This window comes from Ostrinia furnacalis, unplaced genomic scaffold (genome assembly GCF_004193835.3).
Source record: "Ostrinia furnacalis isolate ACB-3 unplaced genomic scaffold, ASM419383v2 OfSCF7182, whole genome shotgun sequence".
In the NCBI taxonomy this organism is placed as follows: domain Eukaryota; kingdom Metazoa; phylum Arthropoda; class Insecta; order Lepidoptera; family Crambidae; genus Ostrinia; species Ostrinia furnacalis.
In genome coordinates this window covers 1,005,646-1,032,540 of record NW_021137421.1, presented here as the reverse complement: position 1 = coordinate 1,032,540, position 26,895 = coordinate 1,005,646, and the positions used below count along the sequence as shown (strand labels likewise).

The window sequence follows — 26,895 nt, the reverse complement described above, 5'->3', positions numbered from 1 at the left end:
TGCGTTTGCAGCATCTTTTTTTATTAATTACTTAGGCAGGATCGTTTTTACAAGCTTTTTTTCTTATATTACACGTGTTTTATGTTATTATCTGATCTATCCTAAACTTAGTATGTAAATACTCGTATTGTTCATACTTTCATGTACCGCCTGAGGGATTTGATCCCATTTATTAATAATACAATACACTATTCTGTGATACCACATAGTAGCTTTTGCCCGCAATTTNCTTCATCAAATCGTGTTTCCATCCGTTAATAGCCCTAGAAAATATCCTCAACTATGCCCAATAAAAATCTTAGCCTTTAATTTTACTGTTTAGTACCTCAAAAATGAAAAATGAAAACCTCATTTTCGCTATTTTCTCTGCTACCCGGCCTTAACTTCAAGATTTGACGATTTATAGGTGCTCTTTTGTTAATCTTTCAAATTCAAAATTTAGTTTTTGATCAATTTTAACCAAACCAAACACAATTTTTAAGCAAACATTTCTTACCTTGACTACACAATACTTAACACTTTGTTAACAATATAATATTAGTGTAACTTTGTTCTTACACTAACTAAGTTAAACACTTCTGAATAGAAATCTGTTTTTTCTGTCAATCTTAGCTTTCGAGCTTTTCTCATTATTTTGATGTGCAATCTTATTTTTATGCTGGTCTTCATTTACAGTGTTACGTTACCTAATATCGAATATAAATGCAAATGAATCCTTTGATGTTGTTCTCGATTAACATAAAATACAATATCATAAATATGATCTTTATTTACGGGCATCATCAAGGATATAATAAAAATAATGGAATTTATTTAGATATTTTATATTACATCGAACATCTCAGTTATAATTATATTTTAATTTCTTTAAACATCTCAATTTATTTGACAGAGGATCTCTTTACATTAAAATCTTTATTATGCTGGAAACTGATTAAAATCTGTCAATAAAAATTCAACAATAAAGCTTTTAAAAACTTGAGCGTAGATCAACAGGTACCTAAATGCGAAGGGGGGTACCTACGAGTCACTAACAACTTTAAATGCTAAAAGCGTTTCACTTCCCACAAACGTCAGGTCGTTTAGAAAAATACACTACACTACTTCTGCGCCGGGGGGGCGGGGGGCCGGGCGGTGGACGGGCGGGGGGTCGGGCGCGTACGACGGGTTGGCGTCGCCGGCGTCGGCGTCCACGTAGCCGGCGTTTTCTATGATGCGACAGCGCGCCGCGTCGGGCTCGCGCTCCGCTATGAGCAGCCGCGCCGGCCGGCCGCCCAGCGCGCCCAGCCCGGTCAATGCGGGTGCGCTTGAGCGCGACACGGAGCCCTCGCGCAGCGCCACGGAGCCGCGCTTGCGCTCCGGCGCCGGCGATCCGCGGTACTCCGACGTGTCCGGCCGCTTGCAGCGCAGCAGCTTGGCGAAGGCGGCGCGGAAGCCGGCGTTCTTCCACGCGTAGATGAGCGGGTTGATGCCCGAGTTGGACATGGCCAGCGACGACGTGAGCCGGTACGCGATGGGGTTGTGCAGCGGCCGGATCGGCAGCGTCTGCGCGCACGCCACCACCACGAACGGCATCCAGCATATGGAGAATGACCCCAGCACTAGCAGGACAACCTGAAATCGGAAAAAGTTAAAGTTAGGACGTGCGTAATGGTTGACTCAATATTTATGTTTGTTTCCTATGCTTCCACTGATACTTTTAGCGTATTTTGCTACGCAACAAGCATCTAACGTTGTCATTAAACATAAAACTTTCGGCCTGAAGGTCTGGTTTTCCCGTCATCATCATTGTGGTTAGAGATCCGTCAGCAACATTTTCGCTTAGCCAGCCAGAAGCAGGCTTCGAAGAGGATCAGAACAGACCTGTATGCTCTTCCAGTCGTTGGCGCCCGAGGGGCAGCACGTGTTGGCGCGCATGCGGCGCGCGTGGCACGTGGCCTCGCGCCAGATGCGCCAGTACAGCACGAACATCACCATCCAGATGAGCGAGAACATCGGCGCCAGGATGCACGTCGTGTATCTCTTCGGCACCACCTGGAATTTAATGACGTTCAAATAATTAAATGATGTAAATCCCGGTCTGCTCGCACACTCACTGCGGGCGCCCGTCGCACAGTCGCGACAGCAATATAATTACGCGCGAGCGATAAGGATGGGTAGCTTGGGGTCATTGGACAAAATTCTACGTGCTCACAGACCAGACTATACATGTAGTTATGCCCTATTTTTGGAAAATATGCATGAAATTGCATACATACATACCCTGTGTCAGGGTAGGTTAAGTAGGGCTCCCCCTCATTGGAAGGATGAGGCATACCCGCTTAAATAACCCCGGTGTATTTTTTTAAACTTTCATGGTCACTAACATAATTATTATTACATGTACACATGGTAGCAATCCCGTCAGTAATAATAATTATAACCCCGGTGATTCGTCAATCGCCTTAGTGGGAAGAACTATGGGAATTTGGACTAAGCCTTCAACCACCACATACCACAGTCCTCCCGAATGTGTTTACTTATTTAAATCTTCCACCGGCTTCAATTCCCAAAGAAGCCAAAACGACATTATATGAACATTGTTTAATCAGCATTAGTTTAGTGAAAAAATTGAAGTCACGCGCGGTGTAATTCGGCTATAAAAATAACTCATGTTTAAAGTTCCCCACTGACTCGTCGAAAGTTTTAAAGCTCAATAATGCTCTTAGGCTAATGTAGTCATGACCTCAAATCTTCTTACAATACCCTAGTGGATTTTATGTGCTGGGTAACATAATATATGTAGGTAAAAGTATTTGTTGGTTGTTATTAACTATGCCAAAGTTAAAGAAAACAAAACAAATATTAAGATTTGAAACCGTATTGACAATATCTAATGAAATTGGAATTCATCGAACTTATTTGGATAAGACTAACATTTGCGTAGGTTGATCAATAATAAATTATTTTCCAATAATCAAAGTCTATCTAGTACTGTCAATAATATTTCAACTTACCATGTTCATCTCGCAAGCGACCCCTTCGTGCCAGTCATTCCAAAACATAGGGATGCAGCTGATGCACACCGCTATCGACCACGTGGCGCTCATGAGCACGCGCGTGACCACCTTCGTCATGTAGCGGCTGTAGTGCAGCGGGTGCACGATCGCGATGTACCTGCAACCGCAGGCCGGTACATAGCGGCGCCGCCAACACTCGAGAGCCGCCAGATTGTTCCAACGACCTCAAGTTATGGCGGCTGCTTTATATTCCGATATAATGTCACGAACTACCATTCCATGCAATCATTTTCATGCTCGTATAGCGTGATCTGAGTTTGTATTTGGAAACTATTTTTGGCTAAATTTTTGATTTTCCACGAATACTGTCTGGATTTCAAGATTCTACCAAAGATTTAAACGCGGGTCGGCGACATGCGACCGCCATGCAACTCACCTATCGACAGCTATTGCGATGATGTTGTAAATAGACGCGAGACACGCGAGTATAATAAGAATGAATCTCATCAGACAAGACCACTTGATCTTGCCGACGCTAGAGTCAAGGTAGAACACGAGATGGTAGGGCAGCGTGAGGCCGACCATCAGGTCGGAGACGGCCAGGTTGAGCACGAACTGGTTGGAGACGAGCGAGGACAGGCGCCGGCTCAGCGTCACGGCCAGGATGGTGAGCGTGTTGCCGCTGACGATGAGCAGCATGAGCGCGCCGTCGATGATGCTCCACGCCCAGTAGTTGTACAGGTCCGCACTCGCCGCCTCCTCCGTCGCGTTCCATCCCTCCTCGCTGCCGTTGCCGAGTACAAAGTCCATACCATCGCTGGCCGCAGGCGCCAGCGTCCCCCACTCCGAATAGTTCGACGTCGTGGTCGAACCTTACGCGCACATCACCTAACTGTTGCCGTCACTTGTCACTCGCGATATGTCCGCACGCACAAATATAGTATGCCACTCGAGTTCGCACATTTTTCTGGATAACTTTACTGTTGAAACGGGAACCTGAAAAAGAGAATTGATATATATTGAGTGTCGGAGATGGGGCGCTTTGTACATGCATGGCGACGTGCACGAGGAGCGGGAAGGCGTATCTCGCGACTCAATATGCAGGGGCGCGTTTCCCCCACAAATTACTTCGCAGCAAGAGCGAGAACTCGCTCGGCGCCTCTAAATCACATTATGAACTTTTTCAAGGGATCCGCGAGTGTTTGGTCCTGCGACCCCGCTACTGTCCATGAATTATTAATGCCCACCAATATGAGAGAAGCTTCAACTCTGCAAGCTAATCGATTGCCTGCCGCTACAAATGAATTATTTTGAGACATCCAAGGTCAGTCGGCAGTTCATAAAGTTACCCCAGTGAGCCAACTAATAATTAATGTCCGACGAAGTTTCTCTAGTGTTGCAGATTATTTATTACCACATAATATCTCCTACATGCTGTACAGACCAGAAAGGTTTCTTGTTAATCTTTTATTTTTACTCTCCATCAGTTTGAAGTACCTTCACTATCGTTTTCTACGAATTTAATACAGTAGGGAACTTATCGTTTGATACGCCAATAACAAGTAGTAACAGAGAGGCAATATTACCCTCTACATATTTCACAAATAGCTTTCCCCAAGGATTACGAGTGAGCGGAGAACTTTAGCCGGGACTGCTGGTAATATCGCGAAGGTTAAGAATTTTTTGTATTTGGGCAGAATAAATCTCGGTCTGACTGGTGTTAATGTATTCGGAGAGCGTATTGTTTGCGATGAAATATTTAGCCCAGATAGAGCTGACAAAGTCAATTATACTCCACTGATCTCGGACCGACTGACGACTCGCATTTGAAATTCAAATGAGTGCAGATCAAAGACTAAACAGGCTTAATTAATTTTAATTTATTAACACCACTTTGCCGTCTGTTTTTAATATTTTACGGTTAAATGAATGAGAAGTCGAATCGGTCTGATGCCAAAATGGGTAATGTACTTCGTTCGGCATATCTAGGTTAATTGATAAAATTATTTTCGGTCTGTTTGTTTCCATTTAAAGTTAATTAGTTGAAACCATTTACAGGTAATGTAGGTCAAATTGAAAATGCGGTAGTTGTAATAACGATTGGAGATGCAAAATATGTACATTAAAATATGAAATTGTCTTAAGAGCCTGGTGGTCGTGGACCTCCTACTGCGTCGGACGTTACCCTGTTTACGAGCATTCGAACTCCTCGGGGCGGCCGTTGCCCAGCGCAAACTGAAACGTTTCGCAGCCGGCAATTGATCGCTCACGACCGGAGCAAAAATGTTTGGCGGAAATTAAATCTGTCGGAAAATCGACTTGTGTCCGACGTACGGTCAGACCTGAATTGTTTCGTCGTTTCCCACAGTGCTGATGAATGGACCGGCGATACGAGTATAATCAGGAGGCACAGCATAAACGCGAATTTGATGGATGAAACGTCAAATATGGATTTACGATTAATCTTTTGTGTAATGACAATGACAGGAAAATAGCACCTGTTACATGATTTTACCATTAGGTAGGTATTTGTTTACGTTGCGTCGTGTTTTCCAGCTGTCTTTGTTGTGGATGAATTCAAATGTAATTTCGAGTAAACGGTATCTTCTTATTGGATTAGTTTCTCGTGTTAAATTATTTATGGGTTATCTGTTGCTCGTTGTTGATATTGCGTCGTTCCTCGAGTGTTCTCGATAAAGGTTTATGTATGGAATGAAAATGTTGTAACAATTTTAGCGAGTAGAAATAGAGAATGGTGAATAAATTTAAAATAAGTATTACATACAAAGTAAAATATGAATGTAGCGTTGCTTCAGAGAGGTATTCTAGTCACAGACGACTGCCCTTAGCACGTAAATAATGTCCAATGACAAGTCATTATCATGCGGCGCTGGTTTAGACAGCATCGATAATCTAATTTGACGTGGCCTGATCGACTCCCACGCAGCCGATATGACCTCTTTAGCGAAGTAGGCTATCTGTATCGAAAACAGTCAGTGGAAACAAGTGTTCGCTAACGAAGCTGATATGGATGAATACAGACGAAATAAGTTGTTTGATGAGTGCATGACATAGTGCATTCTTTTCTATTTTTTTATTGATAAACAAGCATTACTCAGACTCTAAATGTGAAAACATGTTAATGGTTATAAGTTTTCTAAAATGTTAGTCTACATAGTTTCAACACTGTATTGTTTTCCTTGTAAAATAAAAATAAAAATAAATAAAATAAAATAGTAGTTCTATCAGAAATAATATGTGCGGTGTAAACTCAGTTTATCTGTCGTAATTTTATCAGTACATCCAGTAGATGCTATTTAGGGATTTAGACGATTGCTTCTTCGGAGTAAAAGCTGGTTTTCGGTTCGAATGGATCAGCATGTGCTCATGTAAATCCGAACGGTTGAGTTGACTCATCCACTTGATAAATATAGACAAATCAGAAACTCGGTGATAATAATAACATAAACGTGGTGCACGTTATGGAATGCACATTTTGTCTATAATAAATAATAAACAAATCTATAGTTTCAAACATATTTATTTAATTATGTGTCAATTTATGCGATTATTATAAATGGTTAGATTTCAACACATTTATGTGCGTACATACATAATAGTAATTTATTACGTAACTGACGTGACCGACGCGTAGCGTGTTCCACATTTTGCTATATTTATATCTTTACAAAAACAGTATGGCCTATTAAATACTAGACTTCAAGTATTACAATTATTACGAGTTAATTCTAGGCTTTAAATTACGATCACGCAATATTAATACTTTTGATTGCTTCGTTTACAACGATTTATAATGTATTTATAAACCCAACTAATTTCCTGAATGTTTACTACTTTCAGTATTATTTATTATTTAACTTCAACAGCCCCTCTACTGTAGAAACATCTGAAAAGGAATCGAGTTTTCCCTATGCCTTCACGTGCCGAATTCGAAGCGAGCAGTATTTAAATCCGATCGAAAAACCATTCGGAACGTTCAAGTAGAATCGATAAGTGGTATCGGATCGGTTTAGTGAATCGGATGGACCGGGCTTTCAGCGGACAAACGGGTTCAATCAACTGCTCAGCAAATTGCCACGAGCTAGTCCCACTAGAGCATTGGCTCCCAAACTTATTTGAGACGCGCCCCCTTTCGACCATACAAAAAAATCCGCGCCCCCCTCCAGTCAAGATTATTTATTGGTCGTATCGAGCAGTTTGGAACTCTGGAATGCATTCTCTCAGCGGTCGCAGGTTTCTTATACTTAAGTACACAGATGGCCCGCGCCCCCCTTTAAAGGTCTTTGCGCCTTCCCTGGGGGGCGGGCCCCCTACTTTGGGAACCACAGCACTAGAGTTAGTTGGAATAGTTTTAGCGTGCATTTGCTGGGCTCTGGTCTGAGGACTGTCGGCCTTAATCAACTGTTAGCCGTTCGCCACTAAGTTACTAATAGCTTTGAGTTTGCTCTGATGTTAAGAAGCTTGTGTGTGCAGGCGACCTCAGGCTATTGCAATTAGGCCTTAGCCATTAGGAATTAAGGGTTTAATTGACACTAGAGAGGTTCTAGTTCTCTAGTAATTCTGGCTGGTGGTCGTTCGTCGTTAGATTTGCTTTACATCGTTTATTCAATGTCTACTGATGTTTCGTAAACAAATACACTTTAAAATATGTATTTGAAATAACTTGCTCATGTCGTATTGCTTGCTAATTCTAATTAGGTTAACATTTACTAGTGAGTGTACATACTTAAGTAAATGGAAACCTCCCGCGGACAAGCAACTGACCAACTAACTCCGCTGTCCTACCAGTTCTGAAAGTTTGCGGACATTTGCGGGCTAACTAAACCAACAGTAAGAGTAGGCGCACACCGTTGATTTTTCGTCGGCCGATAGTTTAGTTGGGCTGTTGATCAGTATGGGCATGTATGGGAGTGCGCACACTACGCCGATTCGATTTGGCCGATTCTTCATACAATTTAAAATCGGGCACAACTATCGGCCAACTAAAAATCAACGGTGTGCGTCTACTCTTAGGGTCACACGCGCAATTTTTTTCCAATATATTTTTAACGGCATGCAAATTCATAAACCTAAAAGCAATCAAGGTTCGTGTTAAAATGCAAAATCGGATTAATCCCGCGTGGATTGGTGGTATTTTCGTAGATTTGGACAACATTTTAAAAGCATAACGACCAAAGTATCATTCTGGATTCAAGGAAGAAGTTAACGACTCCCTAAGGAAGAAAGCTGAATTAAAATGGAGTAGGTACCGTCTGTAATTCTGTATGTTCAGAAGTGGACTGTGACGTGAGTTAAGTGGTTTATTCATGTTGTATTATGTAATATAGAGTGTATTTGTGTATTATAGTCCCATCATTACAATGTCGTTTTATTTGCTCGATCGATCCGTCGAAGGACTCGACAGAATGCACTGTATTGTATGACACTCAGGGTTCGAAAATATCCGATATTTATTATAAATATCAAAATATCGGATATTTATGATATATATCCGATATATATCAACTTTGATATATATCAATTTTGTATGAAAGCTATAGTATTATTTTATTGTATTATTCATGAATACTATTACATATGTGTTACATAAACATGTTTTTAATGTTTTTAAACTTAAAATCACACAAATAAAGCAAAAACATAAAATATTCTTTTAAATACGGCAAAATCAACTAAAAAAATAAAAATCTTATGTCAAAAAGTACAAATACAGTAACAAATTTTAAAAATTGATATATATCATCAAAACCGGCTTGATATATATCGGATATATATCCGATATATATCTTGATATATATCCCTTGATATATATCCTCGAACCCTGATGACACTATAATTATTATGGTATAGATATCGTATAGTGGTTCTTATTCATAATAGTTCATTTGTAATGAACAACTAATTCCAGTTCCATGTTCTATTTGTACCGTTACACTCCAAAACAATGGAATATTAAAACCAGCAAATCGATAAGATATACAGCAACAGCTGTATTGAGAAATCTCCATTGTTCTTTTCGTTTAAGAAAAAGGAAATGCATGTAGATAGAACCGCAATAAAGAATTTCCTGTGCTGTAGTGTAACTAAAACATGTCGTGATGTCCCCCAGTTCCCTGCTGGGGCTCGGGAAGTGACATTAAAACTTTCGCCGAGCGTTTTCTTGGACTTTGCCCTGAATAAGTACAATCCGTTTTAATTATTTTCAAAACTGGGGCAAAACTTGCGAACTTGAGTTACGAATTAGCCTCTAAATCTAAAGAACCGCTAAATGCTCTAAGTCTGGCTTAATTAAGCAATTAATAAAACGGCTTTTGTTCACTATTTCGCTGCTGCAATTCGTTGGTTAGGTAAAAATCATTTGAATTTACTTAGTAATTATTTGTGAAAATTACAAGGTAAGCTTAAAAATAATACTTGTAGCTAACCTTGTATTTTTTTTTGTTTTCTGTTTTATCTTCACATTCTTGATTTTGCTTCACAAAAATATCAAAAATAGCTTATGGATGATGAAATTATAAATTAAAAATGTATTTTCGTATTTACGGACGTATTCAAGACCGCAATAACTTAAAACTGTCTAAATAAATATGATTTTAATCAAGGCTACCTTACTTTAAATGGTAAACTACTGTTGATTCTCGTTTCATAATTAAAAATTTGCTTAATCGTGCACGTAAATTAAACTTTTAACTATGTAGTTTTAAATAAACAATGATTTTAGCTACTCTGCTATAAACATTACAATTCAAGTATTCAATCTGATAGTTATACGGAACACCCGGAATTTTAAATCTAGCTAGCTAAACCGAAAAAAATAAAGTATTCTTATAATAACCTCGCATATTATACAGAATGTGATTGACATGACAATAAAATAAGAATAGTCATACCGCTAATGTCCCACACAAATGTCTACAACTGGGCCTGATCAACTACATAAAAGACATCTAACATAATAAATACATATTTCTGTCGAACTACGAACATCTTCCTAACCAATCGGGTGCGGAACTAAGTCTCCAAAATATTTGTACATCACGACAAGGCTGCCAATGCCGACTGGTGGGTTTACTCAAGAAAATCTGCTTATGAGATACGATCATGTTGTGAAATCACGCGATGAGGATAATGACATCTGTGTCATCACCATCAGATAACCCAAAACAAAGGTTGAAAAACATGGCGTTTACATGTACTAAGCTATAAGGTTTCAGGCGAATCACCTGACAAATCAAAATAAAAGTTCTTAATTAATAAAACAGTCCTTATCAATATTTGACCGGTACCTCCGAGCAAATGTTTGAAGAGGCGTGCGGTGTTGGACAACTTTTGTACCAAGTCTTGGTTCACGTGTAATTGATTGATGAGCTTCGAGGGAACGAGCAATATGTTTTTGATTACACGAAGATATCCGGCATATATGAACTATGGCGCATATACACCTACATATGTAGGTAATACGTTGACAACCTTATCTTAGTCCAGTGATAAAAGTAATCCGAGAGTATTTCTGTCGTGGAGCATCGTGAAAATGGAAATAAAAGTAGCTGTAAAAACCTTATACATTATAGATTTGAACACTAAAGCTTGGGTTAAGTGTAGCCTCCGAGGGAACAGTTCAGGGCAATACGGAGCGGGCTGCACTCTGGGGGCAGTGGGGTCGCGCAACTTTTTCTGGCCATCTCCCCGGTGTAATCATGCCAAGTATGTGCTGAACTTCGTAATTCACCGCACAATTTGTTTGCCCAGCCATAACATTTACTGGACCCAATTTAGTCCGAGGGTTCGCAGGACCCTTTACTTCAATTTGACTATAAAAGTTTGTGTCCTTTTAGAGCGGTCATAGGGAAGCGATAATTTTGTTTACGTGTATCAGTTCAGTTGTGAATTAGATATTTGTTGTTGTTGTTTTAATCATTAAAAGGTTTACTTTTTACTGAAATCGTTTGTATAATCAAGATTTACTCTCGTTCTCGCTACTTTAGTGGTTTATCATTCAGACTCCGTATGCTCCATGTATCAGTTATTAGAATCCTCAACACCAATTAACATTTAGGTAATAACAAGCTTTTGATGACTTGTGACTGGGACGCGTGATCTCACCGGGCGTGCGGTTCGACAATTGCCCTAAAAGTGCCGCTGATCTAAACCGTTTGCTATGATTACTTGCTCTCGCCGCGGATTAGGATTTGTGGGAATTGCTCTAATTCGTTAAGGTCGCAGATGTCAACAAGCTATGGAAACTTTGTTTGAGAACTCTTGGTTTCTTGGTTTGGCAACTTGTAAATACAGACGTTCAATCATGGTTGTATTATTTGTTTAAATTGTTTCGTTTCAAGGTACCTACTTCCTTATAAAAATAATTTCATGTAAATTTTTACCGTACCGATTTTATTTGAAGGAATAGCAAATGTGAATAAGCCGTATCTAAAATAACCTCTAAAAATACAAGAAAGGCAATCGTTCGTGTTATTATAACTTTCCTTTATTTCGGTGTCTCGATTAAAGCAATTTTGTGGGCGCGAGGCGGCTCGGGTCGACTCCCGCGGGAGACAAGGGAAATTAAGCGTTAAGAATACGGGACTGATTTATCGAAAAATACAAGTAAACGAACCGATTTATTTATGACCCAGCTACTGAACCGATCAACAACATAATCAAGGATTCGCATATCAAAGACGCGTTTGTTGTTTCCGTACATCTGAAGGCTACGTGTGTTTGTATTATCACAAAAAATATTTCTATGAACGAAAAGCCTTCCTGTATTATTTTAATTTCAGATACTTATACTTTTAAAGGGGATATAATCAAAGTTAATAGGAAATTCCTACCGCGGTCCTTTAAAATTTAAAGCCGTAAACCGTCGACTTTTATTCTCATCCGTAACCTTTCGGTTGTAATGAGCTCTCGAAAGTCTCCGTTCTTTTACAACAGTACATGGTGAAATTCTACGGCAATGCGTACTAGGCTGCGCTCTCATGTACAATAAAATCTTTATGTAAATCGTTACGTTTTTCTCATAGAAGGCACGCTTCGTGAATAATTTCCATTATTTGTCTCAGGCCGCCGTGTCTGTGTTCGAATAAATTGTTATGATGACAAATGAGAGTGTATTTTCCACAAAGGTAACATTCTTTTTGGATGAAAGCTGTTTGCTGTAACGAAAACATTGCTATTGCTATAGTTGCGGAGTTTGCTCACGCGTTACCAAACCAATCTTTTAGGAGCTTGTCTCGTCCTGACTCCAGGTTGTATTTGGGAGAGTATTATTGCCGCATGTTCACTGTAAACACAGCTGGAGCCAACTTAATGGAGAGTACACACGTTCGTAATTACTGAGCGACAGTCGCAGCGCGGGATGTTTGCTTGCGGTTGATTCCTGTTATTTCACGCTTGTTTTTGATTGCTTTAATATTTAAATAGCTCCTAATCGTTGCCTGTATGAGACAGCAACCGTTAATAACTATGCACGTTTACATTTCATTGAAGCGATTTTTTAAATGTTTCTTTGTCGTGATTATGTGTATGAAGTAAATGAAAGACCATTGGATAAATTCAAAACATAAATTATGTTTTCGATTATGATTAATAAAATACTTCTTGAACATACATCAAGAAGTATTTTATTAACTCGTTTCCATTGTTCATTGTTGAAGATTGCTTTCTTTGAACTGTTTATGTTATTAAAATACCGAAATATTTCACGAAGAAGGTAGAAAGAAAAAAGCCATTTGTTTTATGTCTGAAGATAAGACGATGTTTTGCAATGCAATGGTCACAAATTGTCTTGTCTAGTTTCTTAGGTTGTATTGCACGCGGACTGGCTAATAAATTAGCAATTACTTAGTCAAATGTCTGGGTTTCAGTCAGTCTAAGGTATTCAAAATAATGTGCATAGTAATCCCTTAATTTGTTTTATTAAGTTTCTACTTTGCTAAGTGGATTGTTATCTTCTGTTGTGCTCCATTCAATGTCAGTGTCAAATTCAATCAATGGTCTAATTACGCCATTGAGTTGATGATGCTCCATTGATAAATTACCCGTCGTTAGCCCCTTCCGCGTATCCTGTGTTCGGTGCGTGAGAGGTCCCATTATTAGTGTATGTTGCCCAATTATATATGCGGGCATTCATGGTTTGCCGCTTACGAGCCTATGGTCCCGAATGATATAATCCTCGTTGATGTTCTATTGCCTTATTGTGTAGTAGCTATGTAAAAAAGTGTTGTAACACTTACTAAACCGTATTTGGTTATGATATCACTTCAATTATGAGAACTTCAAAATGAGACGAGGTTGCGGGCGGAATGCAAAACATAATAAAAATGTGAAATGAAATTGTAACATCTTCAAAACCAGTTGCAGTGGTTACGAATTAATGTAAAGATAAAGAAACCGCATTTTTCCTTTTGCGTGTCGCGGTCATAAAGAAATGTGAGTCGACCTACTTCATAACAAGTTCCAGCTCATATTGACGGAATGGTCGTGGGAGTCGCACATCTATGTCCAGCTGTAATGGCGTGTAGTATCGAGTTTTTATTAGAGGGAAAATTGGCACTGATCGTGGTTTATGGCTTGTAAAACGCCTCTGTGTCCTTGACTGCCCGAGATATCCTAATCGTAACGAGAGGTGAAACAATTTACTGGCCAGCTACTCCCTTATTTATGGTTATTCCCTCACTCTGTATGCAGGAATCGGCAAATTTACTGCCGGCTGTGACGCTTAGGCCGATCGGAATTAGGTATGTATGAACCCCAAATAACCATTGTAAAAGGCCTCTCGGGCACTGCTGTGGTTAAACAAGACGATATTGATAGGAAGCTTCTTATTGAATATTAATGGAATAAAAGTACTCTCAATTTCATTAAGCGTTCAAATTATTCGCTCCATTAAGAGAAAGCTTTGTCCTGTGTCTACATTAAATCTCAAAGTTTGAATCTAGGGCCTTGCTAGCAAAACTTAAGCTTATAAATTTTACCCATAATAAAAGGAATAGTTCAAATGGATAGGATGATGTAACTTGGAAAATTACCGTCGTACCTTTGCCTAGTTTTAGATGTAGGTACTCGTATTCACCTCAAATAGCTCGTGTGTTGAATATAATACGTGTATCTTCATTGATGATGCTAGTGAGAAAGCAATCAAGGGCGCAGCGATTGCATTACCGCCCATTAGCGCGTGCAGCGCTGCAGCGTGCACCGACGCACTCGCGCGACGTGCCGTGACAACAGCCAACAGACTTGCATGTTTTCTTTTTCGGCGGAAAACTAATAAAACTTTGCACGACCCGTTTACTCCACATTTTCGTAAGCGGTCCGAGCGACCCCTCATTCTTCCGACGATTCAATTCCCTTTAAGCGCCGAGCAACAAAGACCTTCCTAAAATAAGAAATGCGACTGAGACCGCCATAAATGGCTAGAAAATAACAAACCTAACCCTAAGCGTGCGTAATTTTAATCATTTACGAAAGAATTCTCCCGTCACAAACAGGTACAGATAGCAAACTCAATATTCCCTAAAATTGAATCCAAAAGATAAAGTTCCGGCCAAATCGGGCAGTTACATAAGTGGAGGCGGGGAGAAGGCCCGCTTACGTAAGGACGTCTGGAGGCTCGGGCATAAAGCACTGAACTAATTCATATTTCTTTGTAGACACCTTTTAACACGGCGACCTATATTTTCGCAAACACATTTCGTATTTCGTGGAAAATTAGCTGTTAATTAGTTTTGCCGCACTTTGAATATTTTAATACGTTCCAATTTGCGCCACTCTGTTTTCATAGGAGCGTTCCTAATTACGCGGGATCACGTCTAGCGAGCGGAATCGGCCGTTAAGAATGCAATAAGTTTGAGATCGGCAATGGCTGTGCAAATATGCACGTCGGGCCGGCAAACACTTATCGGACATCGGGGATTCCGCCGGGGTTCGTCTGTAAATATTTACCTCGGGCACGCTGCCATTGACGCTAGCGCGTCCTCACCATAACAACGGGGGCACACGCTACATCATACACACTGGCACGGTTCACTCGTCACTGCGGCTGGGAACTTTTCCGACGGTGGTGGGGCTGGGGCGGACGTGAGGCCGCGGCGGCGGGCAGATCGCGACTACCGCCGGTGCCGGCTCCATACTCGAAATTCGAGGTCTTAGTGGGCATTAGCGGACTAAGCGGTGACAAAGGTCATGGTTTCGCTCGCTCGGATAAACATGCATGGCGAACAAATCCCATTCGTGGACGAATAAACCGGAGATTATTTGATTATACCTACGAGTAATATATCGATTCGATACGGAAAAGCTGAAAGCTTTTCTCCTTTTTTGGACATTTGCAAGTCAAATGAGAAAACGTTTTTGGATAAAATATTACTCTGGGAATATTTGTGAAAGTCAACGGATTGAGTTCATGTCTTCTATTTCTGATGCATTAGTGATAATTATATTTTTCGAGGTCTCGTCATTATCTATCAATTAGTCATAGCATTTGTCCTGAAAGCGGTAGTAAGTAATATAAACAGTTAATCATACCATGACTAGCAAACATTAAAATTTATTTGATTAGAATAATGAAGAATGTTCACTAATTTTGTTTTTTAGCTTTCTGTATTCTCTGTTAAAAATAAAAAATACACGTGAAAGAATTATTTCGATACGTTAATTAGTTTCCAAGATATTGAATTTTAAAAGTGCGGGCGGCGGCCGGCCCGCCATTTTATGCGCGTGACGNAAATCCCATTTGTGGACGAATAAACCGGAGATTATTTGATTATACCTAATATATCGATTCTATACGGAAAAGCTGAAAGCTTTTCTCCTTTTTGAACATTTGCAAGTCAAATGAGAAAACGTTTTTGGGATAAAATATTACTCTGGGAATATTTGTAAAAGTCAGCGGATTGGGTTCATGTATTTCTGATGCATAATGTTAATTATATTTTAATTATAGCATTTGTCCTGAAAGCGGTAGTAAGTAATATAAACAGTTTAATCATACCATGACTAGCACACATTATTTATTTGATTAGAATAATTATGTTAAAGATAGGATTATTTATGTAAAAAGTTAGGTCTTCAGGGATACGGAAGTTTTTTAATATGCTAATGTTTCGCTTGGTTAACAAAGTTTAGAAAACTCGTTACTGATGGAACTGGTTTTACTGATAATAACATAACTGCATGCTTGTTGGACTTACCTAGTTTCATACGATACACGCCAATCGTGAGTTTTAGAAGTTAATTAAAATCTTTTGTAATCTTTATCAGACAGCGGATTATTGCCGGCGGGTCTTTCTTAGCACACCCAACTAGTTAAGTTATTAATTGATACGACCAGCCTTCGAACCCGGAACTATTTGCGATCAAGGCTATTCACTACGTCACAAATGTTGAAGATTTCTATCATTGAAATATTATTAAAGGATCCATCAAGATAAACATTGTGACATCCTAATGTAATTAGGTTTGTAAATAATATTTTGCAACAAAAATTTCGATAACCCAGTGAATTGGCAACTAATGGGCCGTCTTGACTGACTAAAACTCCATATTTTCACAATTAAACCGCTGGTTAACTTTAGATAACTGCATACTTTGAACTCAGGAGTAACGCGTTGGCCAGTTTTCATCATGATAGTGTAACTAATGTTCCTTACCTTAGAACTTTTAGAAACCCTTATAAGACCACCCACGTGTCACAGTGAATTTTCTCGGAAACTTCTGTATGGATTAGCTTGAATTTTGCCACAAAGATGTAGTTTCGTAACTCTAATTACTTATTCGTAAATAAATCACGGGCTAAATCAAACGAATGAGTATCAAATTACGACGTTATTTCGTTGAACTCGTAATTAATTCCTAGATAAAAGGAAAATATCGCACAACTACACGATTGAAAAGAATGTAATCTATGGTTTGGTCATTATTTCAGTTAACTAAGCTTAGGCGCAGACCACCGACATTTAGTTGGCCGATAGCAGTTGGGTCGGGCTGTTAATCAGTATGGGCATGTATGAAACTGCGCACACTACACCGATTTGGTATCGGCCGTTTCTTCATACAAATTAAAATCGGGCCCAACTATCTAACTGCCAACTAAAGGTCAGTGGTCTGCGCCTAGGCTAAGTAGTATTCATGCTAGGTGTGCATTTAAAAATCATGTGAGATGCTCAATAAAGCTAAATTAAGATGTCCATAATTACCGATCATTGTTTAACAGCGATTCCAAATGATGCCGGTGTAGTCTTCTGCGGCGTCGTATGTTACGCGGCTCGTATGAGACGCGGCTCGTATGTTACGCGGCTCGTATGTTACGCGGCTCGTATGTTACGCGGCTCGTTTGTTAGGTGGCTCGTATGTTACGCGGCTCGTATGTTACGCGGCTCGTATGTTACGCGGCTCGTATGTTACGCGGCTCGTAGTCGTAGATTGCCGCGTTGATTTACGATCCGCCGGCGCTACTTGTTACTTCATCGCCGCCGCAGTTAGCAATAACAATAACGCAATTTGTGCTAGCTAAATTATTGCGATATAGTTTACCTAATAAGAAGGCTCCTATCGTGTCGCAGAATCGTGTAACTCGTTTCGTTTCAGCCAAATGACGTCCACTGCTGGACAAAGGCCTCCCCCAAGGTTTTCCACAATGAACGGTCCTGCGCTGCCCGCATCCAGGCTCTTCCCGCGACCTTTACCAGATCGTGGTCAAAGTAACCGACATAGCCCGCAGAATTGCTAAAATCAAATGGCAGTGGGCGGGGCACATATAGCTCGTAGAGACGATGGCCGTTGGGGCAGGAAAGTTCTCGAGTGGCGACCACGGGCTGGAAGACGTAGCGTGGGCAGGCCTCCTACTAATCGTGTAACTATCCCACACAATTTGACAGCAGTAAATGTATATGCGTGCATTTAATGAGTTGATGTCTGTGCCAAAGGCTCAAGAAATGCGTAAGTGGCTCTACAAAAATACGCAGTGACTTTCCAACAATACACGTGTTCTTGAATAAAACGCAGTTGTCATCGTCTATAGTCTGAAAGATTACACAATGTAATATCTAGCCAGTGTAATTTCTGTAGAAACTTGTGCCATAGATTATATAACTTGTACCTCACGTTTGGGGGTTATTTTGTTACGAGCGAACCATTCGGATCATTCCACGGCTACACGTGCGCGAATAAAAGGTTTGCGATTCAATGTGTTTTAAAACTTAGGTTTCTTTACTGTGTTTATGTTATTTGTTTTGTCTTTAAATTAAAGATCAAGAGATAGAGATACGTAGAAAAATGAAATGTGAAATTATATCGAGCGAGATTGTTCTGTCGCGAAGCAGTGGTAAAGTTGGGTTGGGACTTGTAAAAGTGCTCTTTGGCAGCCTAAATAACGATTTGATTTGATAGAGTCCACGTAGTAAATTAAGAAAACTCATCCTAGTCGGTGTAATGCATTTCCATGCTTTTGTAAACCTGTGGCTGGGCGTTTAGACGCACATTAGGCTTTATTCGCGCGCACAACCGCTCGGAGCCGCGGGTCCCTGCGTTTCATTAGCAACGCAAACAAGGCGCCGGCGCGGGCGGCTCTATTATTAAACAATTATGTCTCCACTGCACCTCGGCAGGTTGCTAGTGATGCCCCGCGGGGAGGCTTGCTATTGACTACCGTCTACCACATTGGTTCCCCAACTTATAAAAACTCATAAAACTCATTTATTTTTGCAAATAGCCTTTTAAAAATCACTTTTATACGTTCCAATATTAACCCTACCACTGCTTCGGGACAATAAATGGGCCAGTGCTGAGAAGAAGCAGCGGAAGAAACTCAGTCACTATTGTCAGCCTCCTTTTCAAGGGTTTACAGTCTTTAAAATATACAAATTATAGTCATAAGTCACATATTTGAGACGCGCCCCCTTTCAACCATACAAAATTCCGCGCCCCCCTTCTCCATTCAAGATTATTTATTGATCGTATCAAGCAGTCTGGAATGCATTCTCTCAGCGGTCGCAGGTTTTTTATACTTAAGTACACAGATGGCCCGCGCCCCCTTTAAAGGTCTTTGCGCCTCACCTGGGGGGCGCGCCCCCCATTTTGGGAACCAATGGTCTACCAGCTGCTAACTGGATACTACATCTAGAGCAGTAGGCTTAACTGTTGCATAAGATTAAAAGCGTAGGCTAATAGCATTTGTAGAACTATATTGTTGCTCTCATAGAGCTTAAAGCTTTGTATCACAAACATCCAATATATCTGGCGTGTAGCACTGAATTATAATGAGCTCACGAAACTCGTTACATTACGTCTTACAATGTGACATTGTCAATACGTGAGTGACTTCAATACGTACGATATTTATGTTTTGTTCTCGCAGTAGTACTCTTGTGTGAACTATTATGAAAACCTTTGTTCACAACATTGGTGATCAATTAGAACGTTGGTATACCTATGTACTTGAGGATCGAATCCAGCGTTGTGCAAAAGCTAAATATGTAAAGACCTGAATACGAAGGCAGATGATGATTTATTTAGATAGGTACTACAGTGGAGAACTGAACCTAGAACAGCACTAACGGGTCGTTACACAGTATTTGTCTTTCATTTATGCAACGAGACGGTACGCTTAAAGAATTCTGCGGCTATCCGCGAAAACGTTTCCAAGCTCTCCTGCTCTAAAAGTTTACAAATATCCTCGAGCTACGGTGCATTCAGATTTGTATAAGTACCACTTACCTATCGTATCATATAGCCTGCAAATATACTTCCAACTACAGCTTCACTAAGTAAATAAACTTATGTATTTGCCGTGACATGAACATAAAAGTGCAAACCAGCACAAAACATATCGTTAATCTTTGTGTTCATGCTGTGTGCATTCGTCCTCGTAAGTTGTTTGCAGCTTGATCTCAGTAGCCCAGAATCTTCAAGGCCGATGAAAAGCGTTAAGTACCTTGGAATTGCAATTAAAACTTATCTAACTGTTCAAAAACAAAGTAGTAAAATCGCTGGAGTCTGGCGACTCTATTGTTCCCAAGTTTGTTCGTTTGGGCGTGAATATTATCTAAGGAGATTACTCTTCGGGGCTTATCCCTGAGTTTGCATGAACAATCTTTACTATCTAGTTTATGTTAATAATCCAATTACATTCTTTTAACAAGATTTTATGTGATTATATTACATCTTTTGATTTTTCAGGTGTAATAGACAAGTTAGTAGGTCCGTAACTTCTTCCAGATTGGTCCATTTTTACTCGATTTTAGTAGCTTTGAAATCAATGAATATTTTCCTATAGAAAATCTATGGCATTTTCGCTATTTAAATGCCATTATTATTGGTCCATTTTTACTCGATTTTAGTAGCTTTGAAATCAATGAATATTTTTCCTATAGAAAATCTATGGCATTTTCGCTATTTAAATGCTCTTAAAATTATATCAATGTCTCTTGCATTTTTCTTCGAAACTCTCGTACAATCGATGTTCTGTGGGCAGACATCTAGTATACAGTGCTGCATTCGAACCCGCCATTAGTAATATAGACTGCTGGAATGGGCATCCAGGGATCCATCGATCCCCCGGGACAGAGGCGTTCCCGGTAATATTGCACTTTTGTTCGCCCGTGAAATAGGCGGCCACAAATCTTCGGCAGGTGCAGTATTGGATGCGGGGTCGAGTCCGCCTCGTAGGTACTCCCGCTGCAAGTGCAACTTATATCGTCGCTTTCCACATGGACTAGTTTGCGACTAGTTTTGAGTTAACTGTCCCACACTGGATGAGGATAAATAGTAGGATAGTCGAGGACATTTTGAATTATTCTTTTCACGATTTATGAGGTTTAGAGAAATGTACGGTGGCAGGTCCGGATCTGCCAGCTCAATCAGTCATTGACATTTCATTCATGCGTCAGACAGCGCGATCGCTGATGCACGTCAATGCATCATTTTAATATTAAGCATGCTTTTAATATTAATACCATCTTCGACCATATTTTTTATGAAAATAGACTTAACTGGGGTGACATATTTGTCAAGAGACTGTTTCTCATCTTGTTTGAAAATTGTTAGTGAATACATAGCTTGCAGTTGTATGTGTGTGTAGGTTCATAAAATAGGTATACTTTTTGGCTTTTCGTGTTGGCAAATGATTAACTCTTATGTAAATAGATAAAAAGGTGAGTTACCTTATTAGCATTAAGAAAATACCGACCCACTCGAATCCCGATTTAATTCACGCAAACTTTCCAAACGCGCGGCCGCGAAGTGATTTATGGAAAGGAAACGAGTAATTACGGAGCTTTTCCCTTTCCAATCTAAGTTCCATCATAATCTCGCTTGCATGAACTATCACCCGGACCGTCATCGGTTATCCTTATCGCCGCTATCTCCCTCTATCGCGGATTATTTTTCTATTACCGGACGGTGCGAGGTAAACACTCGTTAATATCGCCCGGTTATCAACTCCCAGCTACTCCCGCTATATCATGTTCGTGAAAAACAACACATCGTTTCGTCGAGCAAATCCACCGCTGTGTGTTCAATCAAACAAAGATTGCAGCTCAATAATATCCACTTCTAAAAGACGATACGCATTTGTGTCTGATATGTCGCAGCTCCTCGGATTTCACTTCACATTTTCCTGTTCACGATTGAAAGAACCTTAACTTTTTCTCTACAACAATATTGCCACTCGAGTGATTTTAGCCGTCTACAAATAGAAATCTTCAGAAATACGAAATGCTGTGTATTTTGATAAAAATACAATCAAACGTAAAACAATACAGCAAATTGAAGACTCCAACCGTGCTCGCGTTTCAGTTCGCGACTTAAGAATGTTTCATGTTGTTTATCCTTCATCCAGCGTCTTCGCATAACATAAATAAGGATAGTAGGTTTAGGGTGCTAAGTAAATAAATAAATAAATAAATATCCTTGGACATTTTACACTACGCTTCTAGTCCCAAACTAAGCAAAGCTTGTACTAGGTATAACAGATATAAACATACTTAAATACTTTTTTTTTAAATACATACATATTATACATAGAAAACACCCAATCCAATACAAAAAATATATTCATGCACACACGTTTGTACTGTGCGGGAATCGAACCCGCAACCTCCGGAACTACCGTTTCGAACCACTACACCAAACGGCCGACTAAGTAGGTTAGGTACTCATACAAAACACAGATACTGAAAAGTTGAGTTGTCATCTTGTCATGTATTTACATAATTTTGTCCGCCTTCAACCTGGTGTATATCTTGCGCTAAGCTCCTCCTATTGCATGTGACAAACACACAGTTACTAAACTAAATTACTAATTAAAAGCTATCATTTCAAAATTTGTATAAACATATAAATAAATTTTGAAACAGCTTTACGAAAAGATACAAAATACATCTTTATTGCGTTCATTTATTAAAAATACTCTCTGTAATAATTTTTCACTATGGCACCAGCTTCCACATAATTGACAATGGACGTAAGAGTGATATTAAATTCTTCAGCGTTGTTCATGCAAACTTTTATACTAGCGTTAATATGGATTCATGGATGCCACTTTGGCAACATACGACTATTAATCTGCCCTATTCATTATGCAGGATGTAATACATTTACACTGTACGAGCTTCAAGAATATCGGTGCTCTTTACTTAGTGCGGCTGTTCAATCTTTTGCATTAAGAAGCACTTAAGCACAGATTAAGGCCCGGTTTCTGAATTAAGATTTTAGGCTTGAGTGTGCTAATCTTGTAATCAAGTATGAATTTTTCATGTTCAATTCGTCCTCAAGCTGTAATTCTTAATCCTACTAATATTATAAATGCGAAAGTTTGGATGTCTGCAATCTGTATGTTTGTTACTCTTTCACGCAAAAACTACTGAACGGATTTTGTTGACACTTTACAGTGTTATTGTTTGTAACCTACATTAACATAATATAGGCTATAATTTATGCCGACTGTGGCACTAAGCCGCTTTTAACGTTCTATATAGTTTGGCATTTATAATATTTGGTTGACAGAATACTGTTCTAGCTCCTTATCCATGAGTTACATCTATTGTTATATCTTATTTTCAACTTTTTGGACAAAGTTGTTTAAGGAATGTGATCACTGAAACTGAATTTGAGTTTTATTGTCATTTCATTAGGGCGGAGTTTCTAGTGTGGCAATTTTCTATTAGGTATTACAACGTGTCTCGTCTGAGCTGAGACCTAAATAAGTAATTTTGGTCGTATAAATCCTCTTCCTTGGGGGTGGGTGAACTGGATATTTTTATTTATCGTCATTCAACTTTTAAATTAAATCTTAGGTATGTTTAGGCATGCTGGTACTACAATGAACGAATGTAACTTTTCACAAGATTAAAGTTTTTCTTTATATCGCACCATAAGACCGAAAGGCCAACTTTTGATAAAGGCCAGAATGATGAAAAATGATCTTTTGCCATTAGGTTAAGGTTTTCCGATATAATTTACTTTAGGAACTCTTTTATGAAATTTCGCTTGGTTCCTTAGCGGGAAACCAAGCAAGAATTGCGAGGCTTAGCTTGGATATTGGAGAAAGGCGCTGGCTTATTAAAGCACTCCGTCTTCATCGTGTGACCTGCCTGTGTAAACGTGCTTCAAATTACTCCGATCCAATGCTCCAATATCCTCTGAATCATGTTAGGTTTCTTTTAGATACGTGCCTCATTGTTTCTTAAACGTTTCGTGAATTCTTTAAAATTGCGTTACCGTTTATTGGATTTATTTGTGAACTGGAGCACAGTAAGTGCTTTCGGATGAATTGTTTGTCTAGTTTCTTTCGATATCGTTGGCAATAAACATTAAACTGTCAGTATCAGTCTATTTCTTCATTATTACAAAAATAGGAAGAAGTATGTGAAAACTCGCAAACTAAACTATATTTAGTAGAGTATTGGGGTCTTGATACCCTTACCCTACCTTGATATGATTGGTCACCATCCTAAGAAAATGCTCCAAAGAAATATGACCCAAAGAAAAACAAAAGTCAAGTCAGGTAATGTTTACCATTTAGACGAAAACAGCAGAAGTGTCGCCCTTCTACGGTGGATGGTTCCGTTTGCCCGCGGTTGCAGACTTGGCACGCGGCCAAGTCGCCGGTCACGGGGCGGCTCGATACGAGGGAAGATGTGTGTTGTATAAAGGGTTAAGGGATAATCCCCGTCTTGTTCCCACAAGTGTAATTCCTGAAGCATCAGAGTTTACAAACATCAATATAATCCAACCAGTAAAGATCTAGTTAGCCTTGGGGAACGTTAGTTTAATTTGTTGTATGATGAGCAGTTTCAAAGATTTATCGTGCGTTTCGGTCGTGACCGCTGGAACTGAAAGAATTTTAATAGCTCGTCAGACGACGTCCCTGAAGTTCGGGACCTGATATTGCCCGTTTATAGACAGCTTATTACATGCATGTTGGTATTGTTGGTGTACCGAAATAAATACATAATCGCGTCTCACATATTTAGATATGTGACCTAGACTTGTAAAGAATGAATCACACCAAAATAGACATCAAATTACACATTATATTGTCACATTATAAAAATATCATAGACCACAGGTTACTTGTTGTCATAAAAAATGTCGTTATCTTGACATAATTATGATAGTTTTCTACGTCTCGACCATTATATTACTTTACCTTACCTATTTCTTATCGACATAGGTAGTTAACCAAATTGTTGTATCGACTGAACTTTCCTCCTCGATCAGCTGCCTCGACGTAGCCGAGCAACAGTCGTACAAACTTCTGCATTTATATTGCCGTTGCTATTGGTTTGGCCGGCTTGGCGCGAGGCCAAGCTCGCCAGTAATGTCAAGTGCACTCACCCCGTTACCAAACCTCACGAAATCTTGGCTTTGCTGGAATCGATATTTATATGTAAATGTAACGATGTTCTTGTTAAATACTTTTCACTAAGATATTCCTACAAACGTATATCCGATGTAACAAAAAATAATGTTACGTGGTCTCTTTAAAGTATGTAGTGCTTTCAATAACCATTGTCGTCTAATGTGAATAAGTCGGATCGAATGGCTTAAAGTACTTTCCAAAGCGGGTTAATTCAAGCTTACAATGATCCAACCAAAGTGGGAACACTTACACAAAGTGATGACTGACTGACTGAACTGTGGGACATACTTAGAATTTAGAAACGAACCCTCCTGAGTCGAGAGATTTACACTCTAACCGTCGGTTCACGCGCGTACCGTCTCTTCCACATAAACTACTATTTGGAAATGTATGCTAGTACTAGATATTTATTTATTTCCTAGGGTACAACATTTATTTGGCTATTTTCTTGACAAGCCAAGCCATTTCTATTATTTTACCTACTCGGTTTGCTCTTAAAATTATTTGTCAAAATGCACTAAAAGTCCCTCTTTCAGAAATAATGTAATGGATTTATTTATTTAACCAGGGCCGCAGCTGAACCAAGGCCAAGGCCAAACTTTAACTTAACTTAATGGCTCGAACGGGAGCGCCGAATGTGTTGAACAACACTTGGCAAAGATTAGCAGAAAGAAAGGAAGAAAACCTCCGAGTGAGGGTTAAGGCTATTAGAGACAGCGGGACGGCTCGCGGCGACTCCTGGCGGGCTGCCAAGTGTCCCATGTTAATGTCAAATGCACTCCAGCACTTGTGCTCGAGGCGGACTGATGAATTTTTGATACTATCCATTTGTTGTTATGTATTGAGTGGTCTACACGGCGTAGCGATCACGATTTATCAGCTCTGTCCCCTCTCTCTCTCGCTCATGCTAGAACAAGCAAATAGAAAGAGACAGACTCTCCCTCTCCCAAGCCTTGGACAAAGGTTCGTTCGTGTTCGTGAACAGAGAACACCTGTGGCAAGCACGGTCTTAGTTTAAAGATGGATGCTTGTATAGTTCAAGTACATCTGGGAAATTGGGCTGAAAGTCGTGGTACTCAAGTGTCTAAACTAAACCGATTTAATCATAAATGTTAATAGTCTCATATAACATAGTATCGTCTCTGTTCAGTAAATTGATGAAATGAACAAGAGGGACAACCTTTTGTATATTTTTTTATATTATTTATCTTTGTGATTGTATGTTTTATTTATCTAAATCCCAATTCTTTTTGTTTCAGGTAAGTTAATCATTATTCAGAGAACAAAGGATTATTTTCAGGTATGTACAATATTTTTCCAATTTCGCACACGTTTATACATGGTTGCTAGCTGCTCTCATTCCTATTCTATGTATATTTCGAACATCGATAAATTCAGGAGTTAGCGTATGTCTTAAATGCTTATTTATAGTGACATAAACATTATTGGCGTCTGTGAGACGTTTGACGTAGTGACGCTACGAAGATCGCCGCGTCAGGTTGACAATCTATTGATACTGCATTGCGTTCTGACTACAGCAAGTCAATGTCCCTTTGTCGTAATGAAAGACACTGCATTACATGTAAACCGTTTTATCTTCTATAACTTATTTAAAAATTATTCTAAACTAAGCGAGTGCATAAATCCTCGGGTCGTAATGATTGCTGTCTCATCATTAACTCTACCACCAGCCAACTGTAGCTCCGCTGTAACATATTACAAGCGTAATCAAGAAAAATATACGAACACGAAAACGAAATGTACAACTTTTCCAGCGGAGCAAGCAAAAACTAAATGAGGATGAACAGCCTTGGGTTACTCAGATAACAAACGACTGATCGCGAGACTTTATTTGCTTATAGTAAAATGTTATGTCTGTTTATGGAGTCAGTGTAGCTTTCAAAGCGTTGTTTACAAGAATAGTGCCCCTAAGAACCTTCTATGTTTGCTATCAAACGTCCGATTAGGTCAGCCAGTGTCTTAAACTTCTAATGGGGACGTAAACCCCACATGTCG

General features: G+C 39.5%; 1 protein-coding gene across 1 annotated transcript; it reads right to left on the bottom strand.

Annotated features, from left to right (window-relative positions):
* Nucleotides 1-873: 873 nt before the first annotated feature.
* Nucleotides 874-15,138, bottom strand: mAChR-C (muscarinic Acetylcholine Receptor, C-type). The gene is made up of 5 exons (XM_028319477.1): nucleotides 14,964-15,138; nucleotides 3,436-3,995; nucleotides 2,997-3,156; nucleotides 1,864-2,034; nucleotides 874-1,614 (listed from the first exon to the last, which is right to left on the bottom strand). The coding sequence occupies exons 2-5, from the start codon at nucleotides 3,807-3,809 to the stop codon at nucleotides 1,096-1,098; spliced, it is 1,224 nt and encodes a 407-aa protein (XP_028175278.1). The 5' UTR covers nucleotides 3,810-3,995; nucleotides 14,964-15,138; the 3' UTR covers nucleotides 874-1,095.
* Between the last annotated feature and the right edge of the window lie 11,757 nt (nucleotides 15,139-26,895).